Source organism: Pleurodeles waltl, chromosome 12, assembly GCF_031143425.1.
Source record: "Pleurodeles waltl isolate 20211129_DDA chromosome 12, aPleWal1.hap1.20221129, whole genome shotgun sequence".
In the NCBI taxonomy this organism is placed as follows: domain Eukaryota; kingdom Metazoa; phylum Chordata; class Amphibia; order Caudata; family Salamandridae; genus Pleurodeles; species Pleurodeles waltl.
In genome coordinates this window covers 616,940,252-616,956,117 of record NC_090451.1, presented here as the reverse complement: position 1 = coordinate 616,956,117, position 15,866 = coordinate 616,940,252, and the positions used below count along the sequence as shown (strand labels likewise).

General features: G+C 44.5%; 1 protein-coding gene across 1 annotated transcript in view; it reads right to left on the bottom strand.

Annotated features, from left to right (window-relative positions):
• Positions 1-9,736: 9,736 nt before the first annotated feature.
• Positions 9,737-15,866, bottom strand: part of COPA (COPI coat complex subunit alpha) — a 245,868-nt gene continuing 239,738 nt past the window's right edge. Inside the window, exons 32-33 of the mRNA XM_069217919.1 lie at positions 11,449-11,643; positions 9,737-10,870 (exon numbers count right to left, since the gene is read on the bottom strand). Of these exons, the coding sequence (XP_069074020.1) occupies positions 10,811-10,870; positions 11,449-11,643 (255 nt within the window). The 3' untranslated portion in view covers positions 9,737-10,810. The remainder of the gene's footprint in view (positions 10,871-11,448; positions 11,644-15,866) is intronic.

Here is a 15,866-nt window from a genome sequence, read left to right as displayed (position 1 = left end):
CGCTGTCTCGGCTCCGAGGTTGCTGTGTGGCGGTATCTCGACCGGAGTCGGATGACTTCGACACCAGCATGCCCTTTTTCGGTGCCTTGGATCGGTCACCTAGTTTTCGGGTTAAGCCATGGCCTGTTGGCGGTGGCGTCCCCTGGGCTTTTGTGGACTTCTCGTGAGTCTTGATTTTCGACGTCTTACTCACGGTTTGGGGTGTTTCTTCGGCGTTGAGTTCTTCAGAATCCGACTCGTGGATGGAGAAAGCTTCTTCTTCCTCCTCGAAACGTTCTTGACCTGTCGGCGTGGACGCCATTTGTAGTATCCTGGCTCTTCGTTCTCTCAGCGTCTTCCTCGACCGAAACGCTCGACAGGCTTCACAAGTATCCTCCTTGTGCTCGGGGGACAAGCACAAGTTACAGACCAGATGCTGATCCGTATACGGATACTTGTTATGGCATTTTGGGCAGAAGCGGAATGGGGTCCGTTCCATCAGCCTTGAAGTCGCACGTGGCCGGGCCAACCAGGCCCCGATGGGGGATCGAAAAAACCCCGAAGGGCCACCGGAGCTCTTCAAAATTCGGTGTCGATTTGTTCTAACTAACCCGATACCGAACGCAAACAATACAGGCGATTTTTTCTGAGATTCTAACTAACTTTCCGACCCGAAACACGGAGCGAAAAGGAACACGTCCGAACCCGATGGCGGAAAAAAAACAATCTAAGATGGAGTCGACGCCCATGCGCAATGGAGTCGAAATGGGAGGAGTCCCTCGGTCTTGTGACTCGAAAAGACTTCTTTGAAGAAAAACAACTTGTAACACTCCGAGCCCAACACCAGATGGCGGACTGTGCACAGCATGTGTATCTGCAGCTACACATGCCATCTAACACACACATATGGAAAATGTCACTTACCCAGTGTACATCTGTTCGTGGCATGAGACGCTGCAGATTCACATGCTGTGCATATCCCGCCATCTAGTGTTGGGCTCGGAGTGTTACGAGTTGTTTTTCTTCGAAGAAGTCTTTTCGAGTCACGAGATCGAGGGACTCCTCCCATTACGGCTCCATTGCGCATGGGCGTCGACTCCATAGATTGTTTTCCCCGCAGAGGGTGAGGTAGGAGTTGTGTATATAGTAATAGTGCCCATGCAATGGAGTAAGTATGTATGTACATAATGTGACTAAAAATGTTATATTTACAAATTTACAAGTTTACTTTTAATCAACTTATAACGGCTACAGGCTCCCGGGGAGGTGGGAGGGCACATGTGAATCTGCAGCGTCTCATGCCACGAACAGATGTACACTGGGTAAGTGACATTTTCCGTTCGATGGCATGTGTAGCTGCAGATACACATGCTGTGCATAGACTAGTAAGCAGTTATCTCCGCCAAAAGCGGTGGTTTAGCCTGTAGGAGTTGAAGTTGTTTGAAATAATGTTCTTAGTACTGCTTGTACTACAGTGGCTTGTTGTGTTGTTAACACATCCACACAGTAATGTTTAGTGAATGTATGAGGCGTAGACCATGTGGCTGCCTTACAGATTTCTGTCATTGGTATATTTCCTAGAAAGGCCATTGTGGCGCCTTTCTTTCTAGTTGAGTGTGCCTTTGGTGTAATAGGCAGTTCTCTCTTTGCTTTAATATAACAGGTTTGAAAACATTTAACTATCCATCTGGCAATGCCTTGTTTGGATATTGGATTCCCTGAATGGGTTTTTGGTAAGCTACAAAATTGTTTTGCGAAAGTGTTTGGTTCTATCAATGTAGGACATTAGAGCTCTTTTTATGTCTAATGTATGTAACGCTCTTTCAGCTACAGAGTCTGGTTGTGGAAAAAACACTGGGAGTTCCACAGTTTGATTTAAGTGGAACGGTGATATAACTTTTGGCAAAAATGTGGGATTTGTGCGTAGAACCACTTTATGTTTGTGTATTTCTATAAAGGGTTCCTGTAAAGAAATGGCTCCCTGTTGCAGTTACCCCCCACTTTTTGCCTGATACTGATGCTGACTTGACTGAGAAGTGTGCTGGGACCCTGCTAACCAGGCCCCAGCACCAGTGTTCTTTCACCTAAAATGTACCATTGTCTCCACAATTGGCACAACCCTGGCACCCAGGTAAGTCCCTTGTAACTGGTACCCCTGGTACCAAAGGCCCTGATGCCAGGGAAGGTCTCTAAGGGCTGCAGCATGACTTATGCCACCCTAGGGACCCCTCACTCAGCACAGACACACTGCTTGCCAGCTTGTGTGTGCTGGTGGGGAGAAAATGACTAAGTCGACATGGCACTCCCCTCAGGGTGCCATGCCAACCTCACACTGCCTGTGGCATAGGTAAGTCACCCCTCTAGCAGGCCTTACAGCCCTAAGGCAGGGTGCACTATACCACAGGTGAGGGCATATGTGCATGAGCACTATGCCCCTACAGTGTCTAAGAAAAACCATAGACATTGTAAGTGCAGGGTGGCCAGAAGAGTATATGGTCTGGAAGTCTGTCAAAAACGAACTCCACAGCTCCATAATGGCTACACTGAATACTGGGAAGTTTAGTATCAAACTTCTCAGAATAATAAACCCACACTGATGCCAGTGTTGGATTTATTAAAAAATGCACACAGAGGGCATCTTAGAGATGCCCCCTGTATTTTACCCAATTGTTCAGTGCAGGACTGACTGGTCTCTGCCAGCCTGCTGCTGAGAGACGAGTTTCTGACCCCATGCGGTGAGAGCCTTTGTGCTCTCTGAGGACAGAAACAAAGCCTGCTCTGGGTGGAGGTGCTTCACACCTCCCCCCTGCAGGAACTGTAACACCTAGCAGTGAGCTTCAAAGGCTCAAGCTTCGTGTTACAATGCCCCAGGGCACTCCAGCTAGTGTAGATGCCCACCCCCTGGACACAGCCCCCACTTTTGTCGGCAAGTCCAGGAGAGATAATGAGAATAACAAGGAGGAGTCACTGGCCAGTCAGGACAGCCCCTAAGGTGTCCTGAGCTGAGGTGACTCTGACTTTTAGAAATCCTCCATCTTGTAGAAGGAGGATTCCCCCAATAGGAATAGGGATGTGCCCCCCTCCCCTCAGGGAGGAGGCACAAGGAGGGTGTAGCCACCCTCAAGGACAGTAGCCATTGGCTACTGCCCTCCCAGACCTAAACACACCCCTAAATTCAGTATTTAGGGGCTCCCCAGAACCAAGGAACTCAGATTCCTGCAACTTACGAAGAAGACGACTGCTGAGCTGAAAAACCCCTGTAGAGAAGACGGAGACACCAACTGCTTTGGCCCCAGCCCTACCGGCCTGTCTCCCTCCTTCAGAAGAAAACTGCTCCAGCGACGCTTTCCCCAGGACCAGCGACCTCTAAATCCTCAGAGGACTGCCCTGCTTCCAAAAGACCAAGAAACTCCCGAGAACAGCGGCCCTGTTCAACAAAGACTGCAACTTTGTTTCCAGAGGAGCAGATTTAAAGAGCCCTGCAATCCCCGCAAGAAGTGTGAGACTTGCAACACTGCACCCGGCGACCCCGACTCGACTGGTGGAGAAACAACGCTACAGGGAGGACTCCCCGGCGACTCCGAGACTGTGAGTAACCAAAGTTGTCCCCCCTGAGCCCCCACAGCGACGCCTGCAGAGGGAATCCCGAGGCTCCCCCTGACCGCGACTGTCTGAATCCAAAATCCCGACGCCTGGAAAAGACCCTGCACCCGCAGCCCCCAGGACCTGAAGGATCGGAACTCCAGTGCAGGAGTGACCCCCAGGATGCCCTCTCCCTTGCCCAGGTGGTTACCCCGAGGAGCCCCCCCCTTGCCTGCCTGCACTGCTGAAGAGACCCCTTGGTCTCCCATTGATTCCTATTACAAACCTGACGCTTGTTTGCACACTGCACCCGGCCGCCCCCGCGCTGCTGAGGGTGTACTTTCTGTGTGGACTTGTGTCCCCCCCGGTGCCCTACAAAACCCCACTGGTCTGCCCTCCGAAGACGCGGGTACTTACCTGCTGGCAGACTGGAACCGGGGCACCCCCTTCTCCATTGAAGCCTATGCGTTTTGGGCACCACTTTGAACTCTGCACCTGACCGGCCCTGAGCTGCTGGTGTGGTGACTTTGGGGTTGCTCTGAACCCCCAACAGTGGGCTACCTTGGACCCCAATTTGAACCCCGTAGGTGGTTTACTTACCTGCAAGAACTAACAATAACTTACCTCCCCTAGGAACTGTGAAAATTGCACTGTGTCCACTTTTGAAACAACTATATGTGTTTTATGTAAAAAGTATATATGCTATTGTGATTATTCAAAGTTCCTAAAGTACTTACCTGCAATACCTTTCATGCAAAGTATTACATGTAGAATTTGAACCTGTGGTTCTTAAAATAAACTAAGAAAATATATTTTTCTATATAAAAACCTATTGGCCTGGAATTGTCTCTGAGTGTGTGTTCCTCATTTATTGCCTGTGGGTGTAGAACAAATGCTTAACACTACTCCTTTGATAAGCCTACTGCTCGACCACACTACCACAAAATAGAGCATTAGTATTATCTCTTTTTGCCACTATCTTACCTCTAAGGGGAACCCTTGGACTCTGTGCATACTATTCCTTACTTTGAAATAGTGCATACAGAGCCAACTTCCTACAGTTCCTGTATGGTAAAGGCTTGTATTTCACTTACTCTTTTAAGAGATGTGATAGCTATTAGGAAGGCTACTTTCCAAGTTAAGTATTGCATTTCACAAGAGTGCATGGGTTCGAATGGTGGACCCATGAGTCGTGTTAATACAATATTGAGGTTCCACGAAGGGACTGGTGGTGTTCTTGGTGGAATTATCCTTTTTAGACCCTCCATAAATGCTTTTATGACTGGGATTCTAAATAGTGAAGTTGAATGTGTAATTTGCAGATAAGCTGAAATTGCTGTGAGATGTATTTTAATGGATGAAAAAGCTAAGTTAGATTTTTGTAAGTGTAGTAAGTAGCTTACAATGTCTCTAGAGGACGCGTGTAATGGTTGAATTTGATATAGAACAGTAATAAACAAATTGTTTGCTTTTATTTGCGTAGCAATGTCTTGTAGTAGGTTTTCTAGCCTGTTTGATGACCTCCATACATTCTTGTGTAAGGTCTAGGTGTCCGAATTCTAAGACTTCAGGAGCCAGATCGTTAGATTGAGCGATGCTGGATTCGGGTGTCTGATCTGCTGTTTGTGTTGAGTTAACAGATCTTGTCTGTTTGGTAGTTTGATATGAGGTACTACTGACAGGTCTAGTAGTGTTGTGTACCAAGGTTGTCGTGCCCAAGTTGGTGCTATTAGTATTAGTTTGAGTTTGTTTTGACTCAATTTGTTTACTAGATATGGAAGGAGTGGGAGAGGGGGAAAAGCGTAAGAAAATATCCTTGACCAACTCATCCATAACGCATTGCCTTTGGAGTGAGGCCGTGGGTACCTGGATGCAAAGTTTTGGCATTTTGCGTTTTCTTTTGTTGCGAATAGGTCTATTTGCGGTGTTCCCCAGTTTTGGAAGTAGGTTTGTAGTATCTGGGGATTAATCTCCCATTCGTGGATCTGTTGGTGATCTCGACTGAGATTGTCGGCTAACTGGTTTTGAATTCCTGGGATGTATTGCGCTATTAGGCGAATGTGATTGTGAATCGCCCAATGCCAAATCTTCTGTGCTAAGAGACACAGTTGTGATGAGTGTGTGCCTCCCTGTTTGTTTAAGTAATACATTGTTGTCATGTTGTCTGTTTTGACAAGAGTGTGTTTGTGGGTTATTAGCGGTTGAAATGCTTTCAACACTAGAAACACTGCTAGTAGTTCTAGCTGATTTATGTGAAGTTGTTTCTGCTGAGTGTCCCATTGTCCCTGGATGCTGTGTTGGTTGAGGTGTGCTCCCCACCCTACCATGGAAGCATCTGTTGTGATCAAGTATTGAGGCACTGGGTCCTGGAAAGGCCCCCCTTGATTTAAATTTAAATGATTCCACCATTGTAGCGAGGTGTGTGTTTGGCGGTCTATCAACACTAGATCTTGTAGTTGACCCTGTGCTTGTGTCCATTGTGTTGCTAGGCACTGTTGCAAGGGCCGCATGTGTAATCTTGCGTTTGGGACAACAGCTATGCATGAGGACATCATGCCTAGTAGTTTCATCACTAATTTTACCTGATATTTCTAGTTTGGGTGCATGCTTTGTATTACGTTTTGGAATGCTTGTACCCTTTGTGGACTTGAAGTGGCAATCCCTTTTTTGTGTTGATTGTTGCTCCTAAGTATTGTATTTGACACGGCTGTAGGTGTGATTTCTGGTAGTTTAGTGAGAAACCCAGTTTGTGAAGGGTTTCTATGACATATTTTGTGTGTTGAAAACACTGTTCTTGAGTGTTGGTTTTGATTAAACAATCGTCCAGATACGGGAATACGTGTACGTGCTGTCTTCTGATATGTGCTGCTACTACTACTGCAATGCATTTTGTAAATACCCTTGGTGCTGTTGTTATCCCGAATGGCAACACTTTGAACTGGTAATGTATTCCTTGGATTACCAACCTTAAGTATTTCCTGTGTGAAGGATGTATGGGTATATGGAAGTACGCATCCTTGAGATCTAAAGTTGACATGTAGTCTTGTTGTTTGAGCAAGGGGATTACATCTTGAAGTGTCCCCATGTGAAAGTGATCTGATTTGATGTAAAGATTTAGTGTTCTGAGATCTAAGATGGGTCTCAGAGTTTTGTCCCTTTTGGGTATTAGAAAATACAGGGAATGAACACCTGTTCCTTTTTGATGGTTGGGTACAAGTTCTATTGCGTCTTTTTGTAACAACGCTTGAACTTCTATTTGTAATAGATCTAAGCGCTGTTTGGACAAGTTGTGTGTTCTTGGAGGCACATTTGGTGGTAATTGTAGGAATTCTATGCAATAACCATTTGGATAATGGCTAGGACCCACGAGTCTGTTGTTATTTCCTCCCAATTCTGGTAATAATCTCTGAGTCTCCCCCCCACTGGTGTTGTGTTGGGGATTTGTGACAGTGAAGTCACTGTTTAGTTTGACGGGTCTTTGGGCTTTGGAACTTTCCCCTAGTTTTAGGGAACTGTCCACTTCTGTATTGTCCCCGAAAGCCTCCTCTTTGATACTGGCCCTGGTATGTGGGTCTGGTTTGTGAGGTTGAGGGTTCTGTGCTTTGGGCCTGAAACCCCCCTCTAAATTGTGTCTTCCTAAATGTGCATCTGCTCTGTGGGGAGTATAGCGCGTCCATGGCCTTGGCCGTATCAGTGTCCTTCTTCAGCTTCTCTATAGCTGTGTCCACCTCCGGCCCAAACAACTGCTGTCCATTAAAAGGCATATTAAGCACAGCCTGTTGGATCTCTGGTTTAAACCCGGAGGTGCGTAGCCATGCGTGTCTCCGAATAGTGACCGCTGTATTCACAGTTCTTGCGGCTGTGTCCACTGCATCCATTGCCGATTGTATCTGGTTGTTTGAGATACTTTGTCCCTCTTCCACCACTTGTTGTGCACGCTTTTGGAACTCCTTGGGCAGATGTTCTATGAAGTGCTGCATTTCATCCCAATGAGCTCTGTCATATCTTGACAACAAAGCTTGTGAATTGGCAATGCGCCATTGATTGGCCGCCTGTGCTGCAACTCTCTTTCCCGCTGCATCAAACTTTCGACTTTCTTTGTCGGGTGGTGGTGCATCTCCAGAGGTGTGTGAATTAGCCCTTTTTCGTGCTGCGCCCACTACTACTGAGTCAGGTGTCAGGTGTTGTGTGATGTGCACAGGGTCTGTAGGGGGAGTCTTTTACTTTTTCTCCACCCTAGGTGTGATGGCTCTGCCTTTGACGGGTTCTTGAAATACTTGTTTTGCGTGTTTCAGCATCCCTGGTAACATCGGAAGACTTGGGTACTGACTGTGTGTCGACGACAAAGTATTAAATAAAAAGTCATCCTCAATGGGTTCAGCGTGCAGTGTCACATTGTGAAAAGCCGCAGCTCTGGACACCACCTGCGTGTAGGCAGTACTGTCTTCAGGTGGTGATGGCCTTGCTGGGTAGCAGTCAGGACTATTGTCTGATACAGGCGCATCATAGAGATCCCATGCATCTGGGTCATCCTGGCTCATCCCTGTGTGCGTTGGAGATTGCATCATAGGGGGTGTCGCAATTGGTGACAGTTGTGTGGTGATGGTTGTGGCGAAGAGTGAGGTGGAGTTACTGCTTTTGCCACTTTTGCTTGTGGTTGTTTTTCTTTGTCTTTGAAAATAAGTTTTCTTTTCATCCTTATAGGAGGGAGAGTTCTTATTTTCCCTGTATCCTTTTGAATATGGAGCCTTCTTTGCGTATAATATGGCTCCCCTGCTTCTAGCTCTTGTCCAAATTTATGGCCTTGCAGTTGTGCTGAAAGGCCTTGTTCCTCGGAGTAGGAGCTTGTTTTCGGCTCCGAAGCTGGATGTTTCTGTACCAAAATGTTTTCTATAGTCTTTTTCGGCTACAAAGCCACTTTTTTCAGTTTTGGTGTTCCGATTTCTCGGTGCCGACTTATCTCGGTGCCGGTATCTCGATGTTGAGTTTGGTCGGAACCAGCGTCTCGGTGTTGAGTATGTTCTTCGATACGTGTGTGCCCTTTTTCTGTGCCGATGGACGGTCACCGATTTTACAGGTTAAGCCATGGCCTACCGGCAGTCGCGTCCCCTGGACCTTCATGATTTTTGCGTGAGTTTTGGCCGGGGCTGTTTTACTCATGGTTTTCGGCGCCTGCTCTGTTTCGGACAAGGAGAAAGTCTCTTCTTCCTCGATGTCGTGGTGTCTTGATGGCGCCAACGCCATTTGAAGCCTTCGTGCCCTCCGGTCCTGTAGCGTTTTCTTCTACCAAAATGCCCGACAGGCCTCGCAAGTATCCTCTTTGTGTTCGGGGGACAAACACAAATTACAGACCAGATGTTGATCTGTGTATGGATACTTGTTATGGCATTCGGGGCAGAAGCGGAATGGGGTCCGTTCCATGAGCCTTGAAGACGCACGCGGTCGGGCCGACCAGGCCCCGTCGGGGGGTAGAAGCCCCGAAGGGCAACCGGAGCTCTTCTTGAATTCGGTGTCGATCTGCGTTAACTAACCCGATACCGAACGCAAACAATACCGTCGAATTTTCAGAGATTTAACTAACTTTCCGAACCGAAACACAGAGCGAAGAGGAAACGTCCGAACCCGATGGCGGAAAGAAAACAATCTAAGATGGAGTCGACGTCCATGCGCAAAGGAGCCGAAATGGGAGGAGTCCCTCCATCTCGTGACTCGAAAAGACTTCTTCAAAGAAAAACAACTCGTAACACTCCGAGCCCAACACTAGATGGCGGGATATGCACAGCATGTAAGTACGATGGAGCTATTGCTCCTTCTCAGGAGACATAGTGGTGGGAACGGGCAGAATTCCGATTGGGCTGCTTGTGTATTTTCTTATTTAGGCTAATCAAGGGTTCAATCTCTCTTCAATCCACCCAAGTGCGAATATGAGTGCACCTCTAAATGACTCAAATACTTTACAGACAATGAATACAGTGTTACAGCACAAAGAAATTCAACACTTCATTGATGAAAACAATTTATAGGCTGCATAAATCGACTTTTAAATTTGTAATTGCAGTAGTAATATACATTTGTTTAAATATGTTTTATTATGGTGGGTCACTTTATGATAAAGACATAGTTTAAACAGTCTACAGTTTAAAAAAAAAAAAAACGTTTAAATGTTTTTCGGAAACATTTCTCAGAGCAACCAATTGCCATTCAGCACAGCCTACAAAGGATAAAGCAACAAAGGGTCTCCATGTTGTTAGATGAATAGAGCAGAACATGTTAGCTGTGTTCCGTACAGCCTGATATATTCACAGGGAATAACTATGGAAAAAGATAAGGGGCTCTCTAGTTCTTAAATATTATAATCTCCACTCTGAAGTACTTTAAAAACGTTCAACTTGGACAGAGATCGTTTAGCTAGGAAGAGAGTCTGCCCTTGTGTTATCTGTCGCTACATAAACGTGAGAAAGTCTTGCCATAAGAATATCTAAATCATGTTATGAGCAACTTCTTGGCGACACCATCACACCTTCCATTTTTTTGGTTCTGGGGCTGGAATTACCCTATTATTCTCTGGTTTAAAAGGTCAATTTGACATTACATGTGGTTATCACAGACTGTGCCTAAAGGGGATACCTTTGCGGATATGCTGCATACAATAACATGTCAGATTAAACTTTACTTTAGCAAAGCATATACAACAGCCTTGGCATTATCATAGAAATCCTACCAATATCAACAGAAAGCAACTGAAAGTGCACCACTGCACAATTGTTACCAGCTCCAAGACAGGGGATCAAGCATATCCATATGTTGTAATGCTCAATATGTCAACATCACATTTGACAAAATGAGAACACTAACTGAAAGCTGGATCTGTATTGTTAGGGGATGCTAGGATGAAACAAGGGTTATCCAAATCTAGAGTTCTATGTGTTGGTTCTTAAGTCATTTTTAGCTTGTTTTGGTAATGATACTTAGATTTTGTTACGCAGGTCTTGGAAAGTCCTTCATTCTAAACCTTAAAATCATTTAAAAAAAAGCACATTAACACATGGAAAATGGGCAACCCAACTGATCCTCCAAGTAATGGCAATATATGACCAACTCCTGTGTTATATTGCCATTTAAGAGAGACTCCAGAAAAGAAAGAAAGTAGTTAGTCAGAAATATTTTCACTTTCTTGTGAGATTAAAGATGATTTCTCTACAGATAAAATGACATTGGAGGAATGATTATTTTCTCTTCCCATAATACATTAACGGAACTGGAGCGGGCTGATCCTTAAGCCGATAACATCCTTGCCAATCTCTGTTGCCTAGGAAAGAAAAAAACATGAAATCATGAGTCAAAGACTAACACGTCCAATATAAATAGTATGTTTTTGAAAGACAACTACACATGCAGTGCAGTCTCAACTATTTGAGCAGACGACACTGAACACACAATCACACAATTATGTGAAACAGTGATTCCAATGCTGTAAATAAAGCTTATATCCCAATAAATGACTGAGAATCATGCCTCTGCTCTGCTAAGAGAATAAGGGGACACAGGCAATCTCTATATATTAGCAATTTCAATTCAGTTGCAAGGCAACTGGCAAAGCAAACCCACTCCTAATTACACTGTCCAGTCTATACCTTAAGTAAGCAATGCATGGAGATTATGGTCCGGTGAAACAAGCCCTATCTAAACGTACAGAGCCCCCAGCCTGCTGACAAACTATAATACTTTTATATCTCTCCAGAATAATACATTTTGTGAAAATTCACACTATATGTCAAATTAGAAAATTAAAGTTATATTCCTGATCATTAAGCAGCCAGTTTTCTCCTAATGGTACTGCTAATTTCATATGTGCAACAAACACAACGATCAGAAAAGAAATCTTACTGTTGTGACTCTGCAGACTTGCCCCTTGAACTCTGGGCTGTAGCAGGCACCACTTAGCGGGCACTTCTCCACAGGCTTACCGCGGTAGATAGGGCGATAAGAAGCAGCACATATATCAAAAGGGTTGTGCATATCGTAGTTTAGTTGATATGCATCAGTTGGATTCTTCTCACATGCGGAAAGGATCTTGCGTGTCTAGGAAGAAAACAATTCAAGTAATATTAGAAATATTTATGAGAGAAGGCACAGCACAAATGGTAAAGTAAGGGGCCAAAGGCCTACCTTTGTTATGACATGCTGAGGCACATTTACCTTAATTTTTCTGCCATGCAACCTTCAACTTTCTTAAATGCAATATATGGAGAGACCCTGCTAGATTACTGTAAAGATGCCTAAGGGCTGCAGGTTTTTGTTTGCGAGTTTGCTCAAAAGCTGTAAAATAGCATTCAGATATTTCTTTAATCATTTGTTTGCAAATGGCAATACAAAAATATAATCTACAAAGATATTAATAAGGACAGCTACTTGTATTCAATGCAACACTGTGTTGGAGTTGATAATGTATGAGAAGGCCAAAACCAGAGAAATGAAATACATGAAAGTACAAAATATATCTGTCGAAACGTAACTTCTTTGAAGAAAGCCAAAAAGAAATATCTGAGGTAGTATCTCCTGAACGCTCTGCTTGAGTAGTCAGATTACAATAGATATATATTTCTATATTCTGTAGGTTTCGGATTTCCCTATTATGGGTCCCTAATTGCTTAAAGAATTAGGTACGTGTCAAGGTCCTGACGAATCGCACTAGATCATTTATTGACTAAACAGCGAGAAACATGATGACCTACTATATAGAGTAACACAGGGGATCCTGTGTTTACCCACACTATTCCCCCATTGTGAGATTTAGTGATTACATTCATTTTTGTCATTTGGGGAGTGTAGACATTATTTTACTATATCCCCGTATGTTGTTTTTAATCATGTCAGAGGTATTAGTATCAGAATAATTAGTATTTTTTACCTCTAGGCATTTTTAACTACCCTTATACCAATCCTTACAATACTTTTGACCGGTTGTTCATTATTATCAAAAGATCTCCGGCAAAGAGCTCCCTCTGAGGGGCCCATCAGGCATTGCAGCGCCGGCCTGACAAGGAGCATAGCCCTATGATGAAGCATGTCACCGGCAGGTGAGTGAGGGCTTTTTGCTTCGAATAAATTGATTCCTATCCAATACAGAACCTTTAGTTTGAAAGAAACCCTCTTGCATTTTGGAACTGTGTGTATACTGTTTTGATGTGTTAACTACTGGGAGCCATACACACAGGACCAGGAGTTTTTTCCTCCGAATCTCCCATTTATGCCCCTCCTTGTTGTTTGAAGATTACAATAGTACCTTCAGAAACATGCACTTCCAAAAGTATTGCATTTGCAGGGGATATTTTGTAAAAAAAAAAAAATAATAATGTTTAGAACAAGGTAAGCAACTATTATATATATATATATATATATATATATATATATATATATATATATACACACACATATATATATACATATATATATATACATATACACACACGTACATTCAGGCAACATTGACTAAATAAAGGATTACAATCCAGTGCAGACAAGGGGAACCTTAAAATGACCAATTCCTCCCACCTGTTATTGCCAAAGGCCATAAGGGTTTGAACGACTCATACAAATCAGAAATAACTTCCAGAAAATGTCAGACCTTTTTTGGTACAACTTCAGTTCTGAAATATAGATAGTTGTTAAGAGTAATTTGTACTAGTCCCACAATACTTGACAAAGCAGAACATGCACAAAGGTTAAGGAAACAAAATTTGCCAGTGCTGCAACAATATCAAGATCAACCAGAAAACTGGAACGGGATTAATTCCTTCACTTCCAGTCACACTCCGAGCGCGAATAAGTGAGGCACTCATAGTAAACAACTCTACACTGAAATAAATAGTGACAAGGAATCCGAACTAAGCTACTGTTTAAAAAAGATTCTAAATCATCATTTTCAGCACAAAGATTTAGAGATTTACCCATTTACATATTCATCAATGGCCAGGGGCTTAGCTACCAGTGGTGCAGCCGGTGCAATGCATAGAGGCCCAGAGTTGGAAGGGGTCCAAATTACAACTGCCCCTTCAGGCCTGAGAGGGCACTTAAATAACCATGTTGTGTGAGTTCATAAAGTGAACTAGCATTAAAGATGGCTTTAAGTTTTGTTTTATTTGTCACGTTTGCTGTGCTTTCTAAAACAAAAGTCAAATGTCTGTCTAGTCTCCTGAGAAATTGCTCTTTTTTTAAATTAATTTTTTTAACATGAAAATAGTTTTTTTTGCCTTTTTTCACTTACTGCTAAGTGTGGGGATTTTGTAAAGAGAACTTTGTGAAAATCTTTCTGGTGTGAAAGGAAAAGCCCTAGGATGTTATTCTCTTTTAACACACAACACAATTTAAATATCTATAAAGAAACAGTACTGTAAGGAAATGCCTCCTTGGCATGGTTACCCCATGACGTTTTCCCTTTGCTGATGCTATGTTTTGATTTGAAAGTGTGCTGAGGACTGCTAACCAGGCCCCAGCACCAGTGTTCTTTCCCTAACCTGTACTTTTGTTTTCACAATTGGCACACCCTGGCATCCAGGTAAGTCCCTTGTAACTGGTACCTCTGGTACCAAGGGCCCTGATGCCAGGGAAGGTCTCTAAGGGCTGCAGCATAACTTATGCCACCCTGGGGACCCCTCACTCAGCACAGACACACTGCTTGCCAGCTTGTGTCTGCTAGTGAGGACAAAACGAGTAAGTCGACATGACACTCCCCTCAGGGTGCCATGCCAACCTCACACTGCCTATGCAGTATAGCTAAGTCACCCCTCTAGCAGGCCTTACAGCCCTAAGGCCGGGTGCACTATACCATAGGTGAGGGCACCAGTGCATGAGCACTGTGCCCCTACAGTGTCTAAGCCAAACCTTAGACATTGTAAGTGCAGGGTAGCCATAAGAGTATATGGTCTGGGAGTCTGTCAAACACGAACTCCACAGCACCATAATGGCTACACTGAAAACTGGGAAGTTTGGTATCAAACTTCTTAGCACAATAAATGCACACTGATGCCAGTGTACATTTTATTTTATTGTAACATACACCCCAGAGGGCACCTTAGAGGTGCCCCCTGAAACCTTAACCAACTACCCATGTAGGCTGACTGGATTTAGCAGCCTGCCACACTCGAGACATGTTGCTGGCCACCTGGAGAGAGTGCCTTTGTCACTCTGTGGCTAGTAAAGCCTGCACAGGGTGGAGATGCTTATCACCTCCCCCAGGCAGGAGCTGTAACACCTGGCGGTGAGCCTCAAAGGCTCACCCCCTTTGTTACCGCACCACAGGGCATTCCAGCTAGTGGAGTTGCCCACCCCCTCCGGCCACGGCCCCACTTTTGGCGGCAAGGCTGGAGGAGATAATGAGAAAAACAAGGAGGAGTCACTGACCAGTCAGGACAGCCCCTAAGGCAACCTGAGCTGAAGTGACTGACTTTTAGGAATCCTCCATCTTGCAGATGGAGGTTTGTAGGAAGTTGGCTCTGTATGTGCTATTTCAAAGTAAGGAATAGCATGCACAGAGTCCAAGGGTTCCCCTTAGAGGTAAAATAGTGGTAAAAATAGATAATACTAATGCTCTATTTTGTGGTAGTGTGGTCGAGCAGTAGGCTTATCCAAGGAGTAGTGTTAAGCATTTGTTGTACATACACATAGACAATAAATGAGGTACACACACTCAGAGACAAATCCAGCCAATAGGTTTTTATATAGAAAAATATCTTTTCTTAGTTTATTTTAGGAACCACAGGTTCAAATTCTACATGTAATATCTCATTCGAAAGGTATTGCAGGTAAGTACTTTAGGAACTTCAAACCATCAAAATTGCATGTATACTTTTCAAGTTATTCGCAAATAGCTGTTTTAAAAGTGGACACTTAGTGCAATTTTCACAGTTCCTAGGGGAGGTAAGTATTTGTTAGGTTAACCAGGTAAGTAAGACACTTACAGGGCTTAGTTCTTGGTCCAAGGTAGCCCACCGTTGGGGGTTCAGAGCAACCCCAAAGTCACCACACCAGCAGCTCAGGGCCGGTCAGGTGCAGAGTTCAAAGTGGTGCCCAAAACACATAGGCTAGAATGGAGAGAAGGGGGTGCCCCGGTTCCGGTCTGCTTGCAGGTAAGTACCCGCGTTTTCGGAGGGCAGACCAGGGGGGTTTTGTAGGGCACCGGGGGGGACACAAGTCCACACAGAGATTTCACCCTCAGCAGCGCGGGGGCGGCCGGGTGCAGTGTAGGAACAGGCGTCGGGTTCGCAATGTTAGTCTATGAGAGATCTCGGGATCTCTTCAGCGCT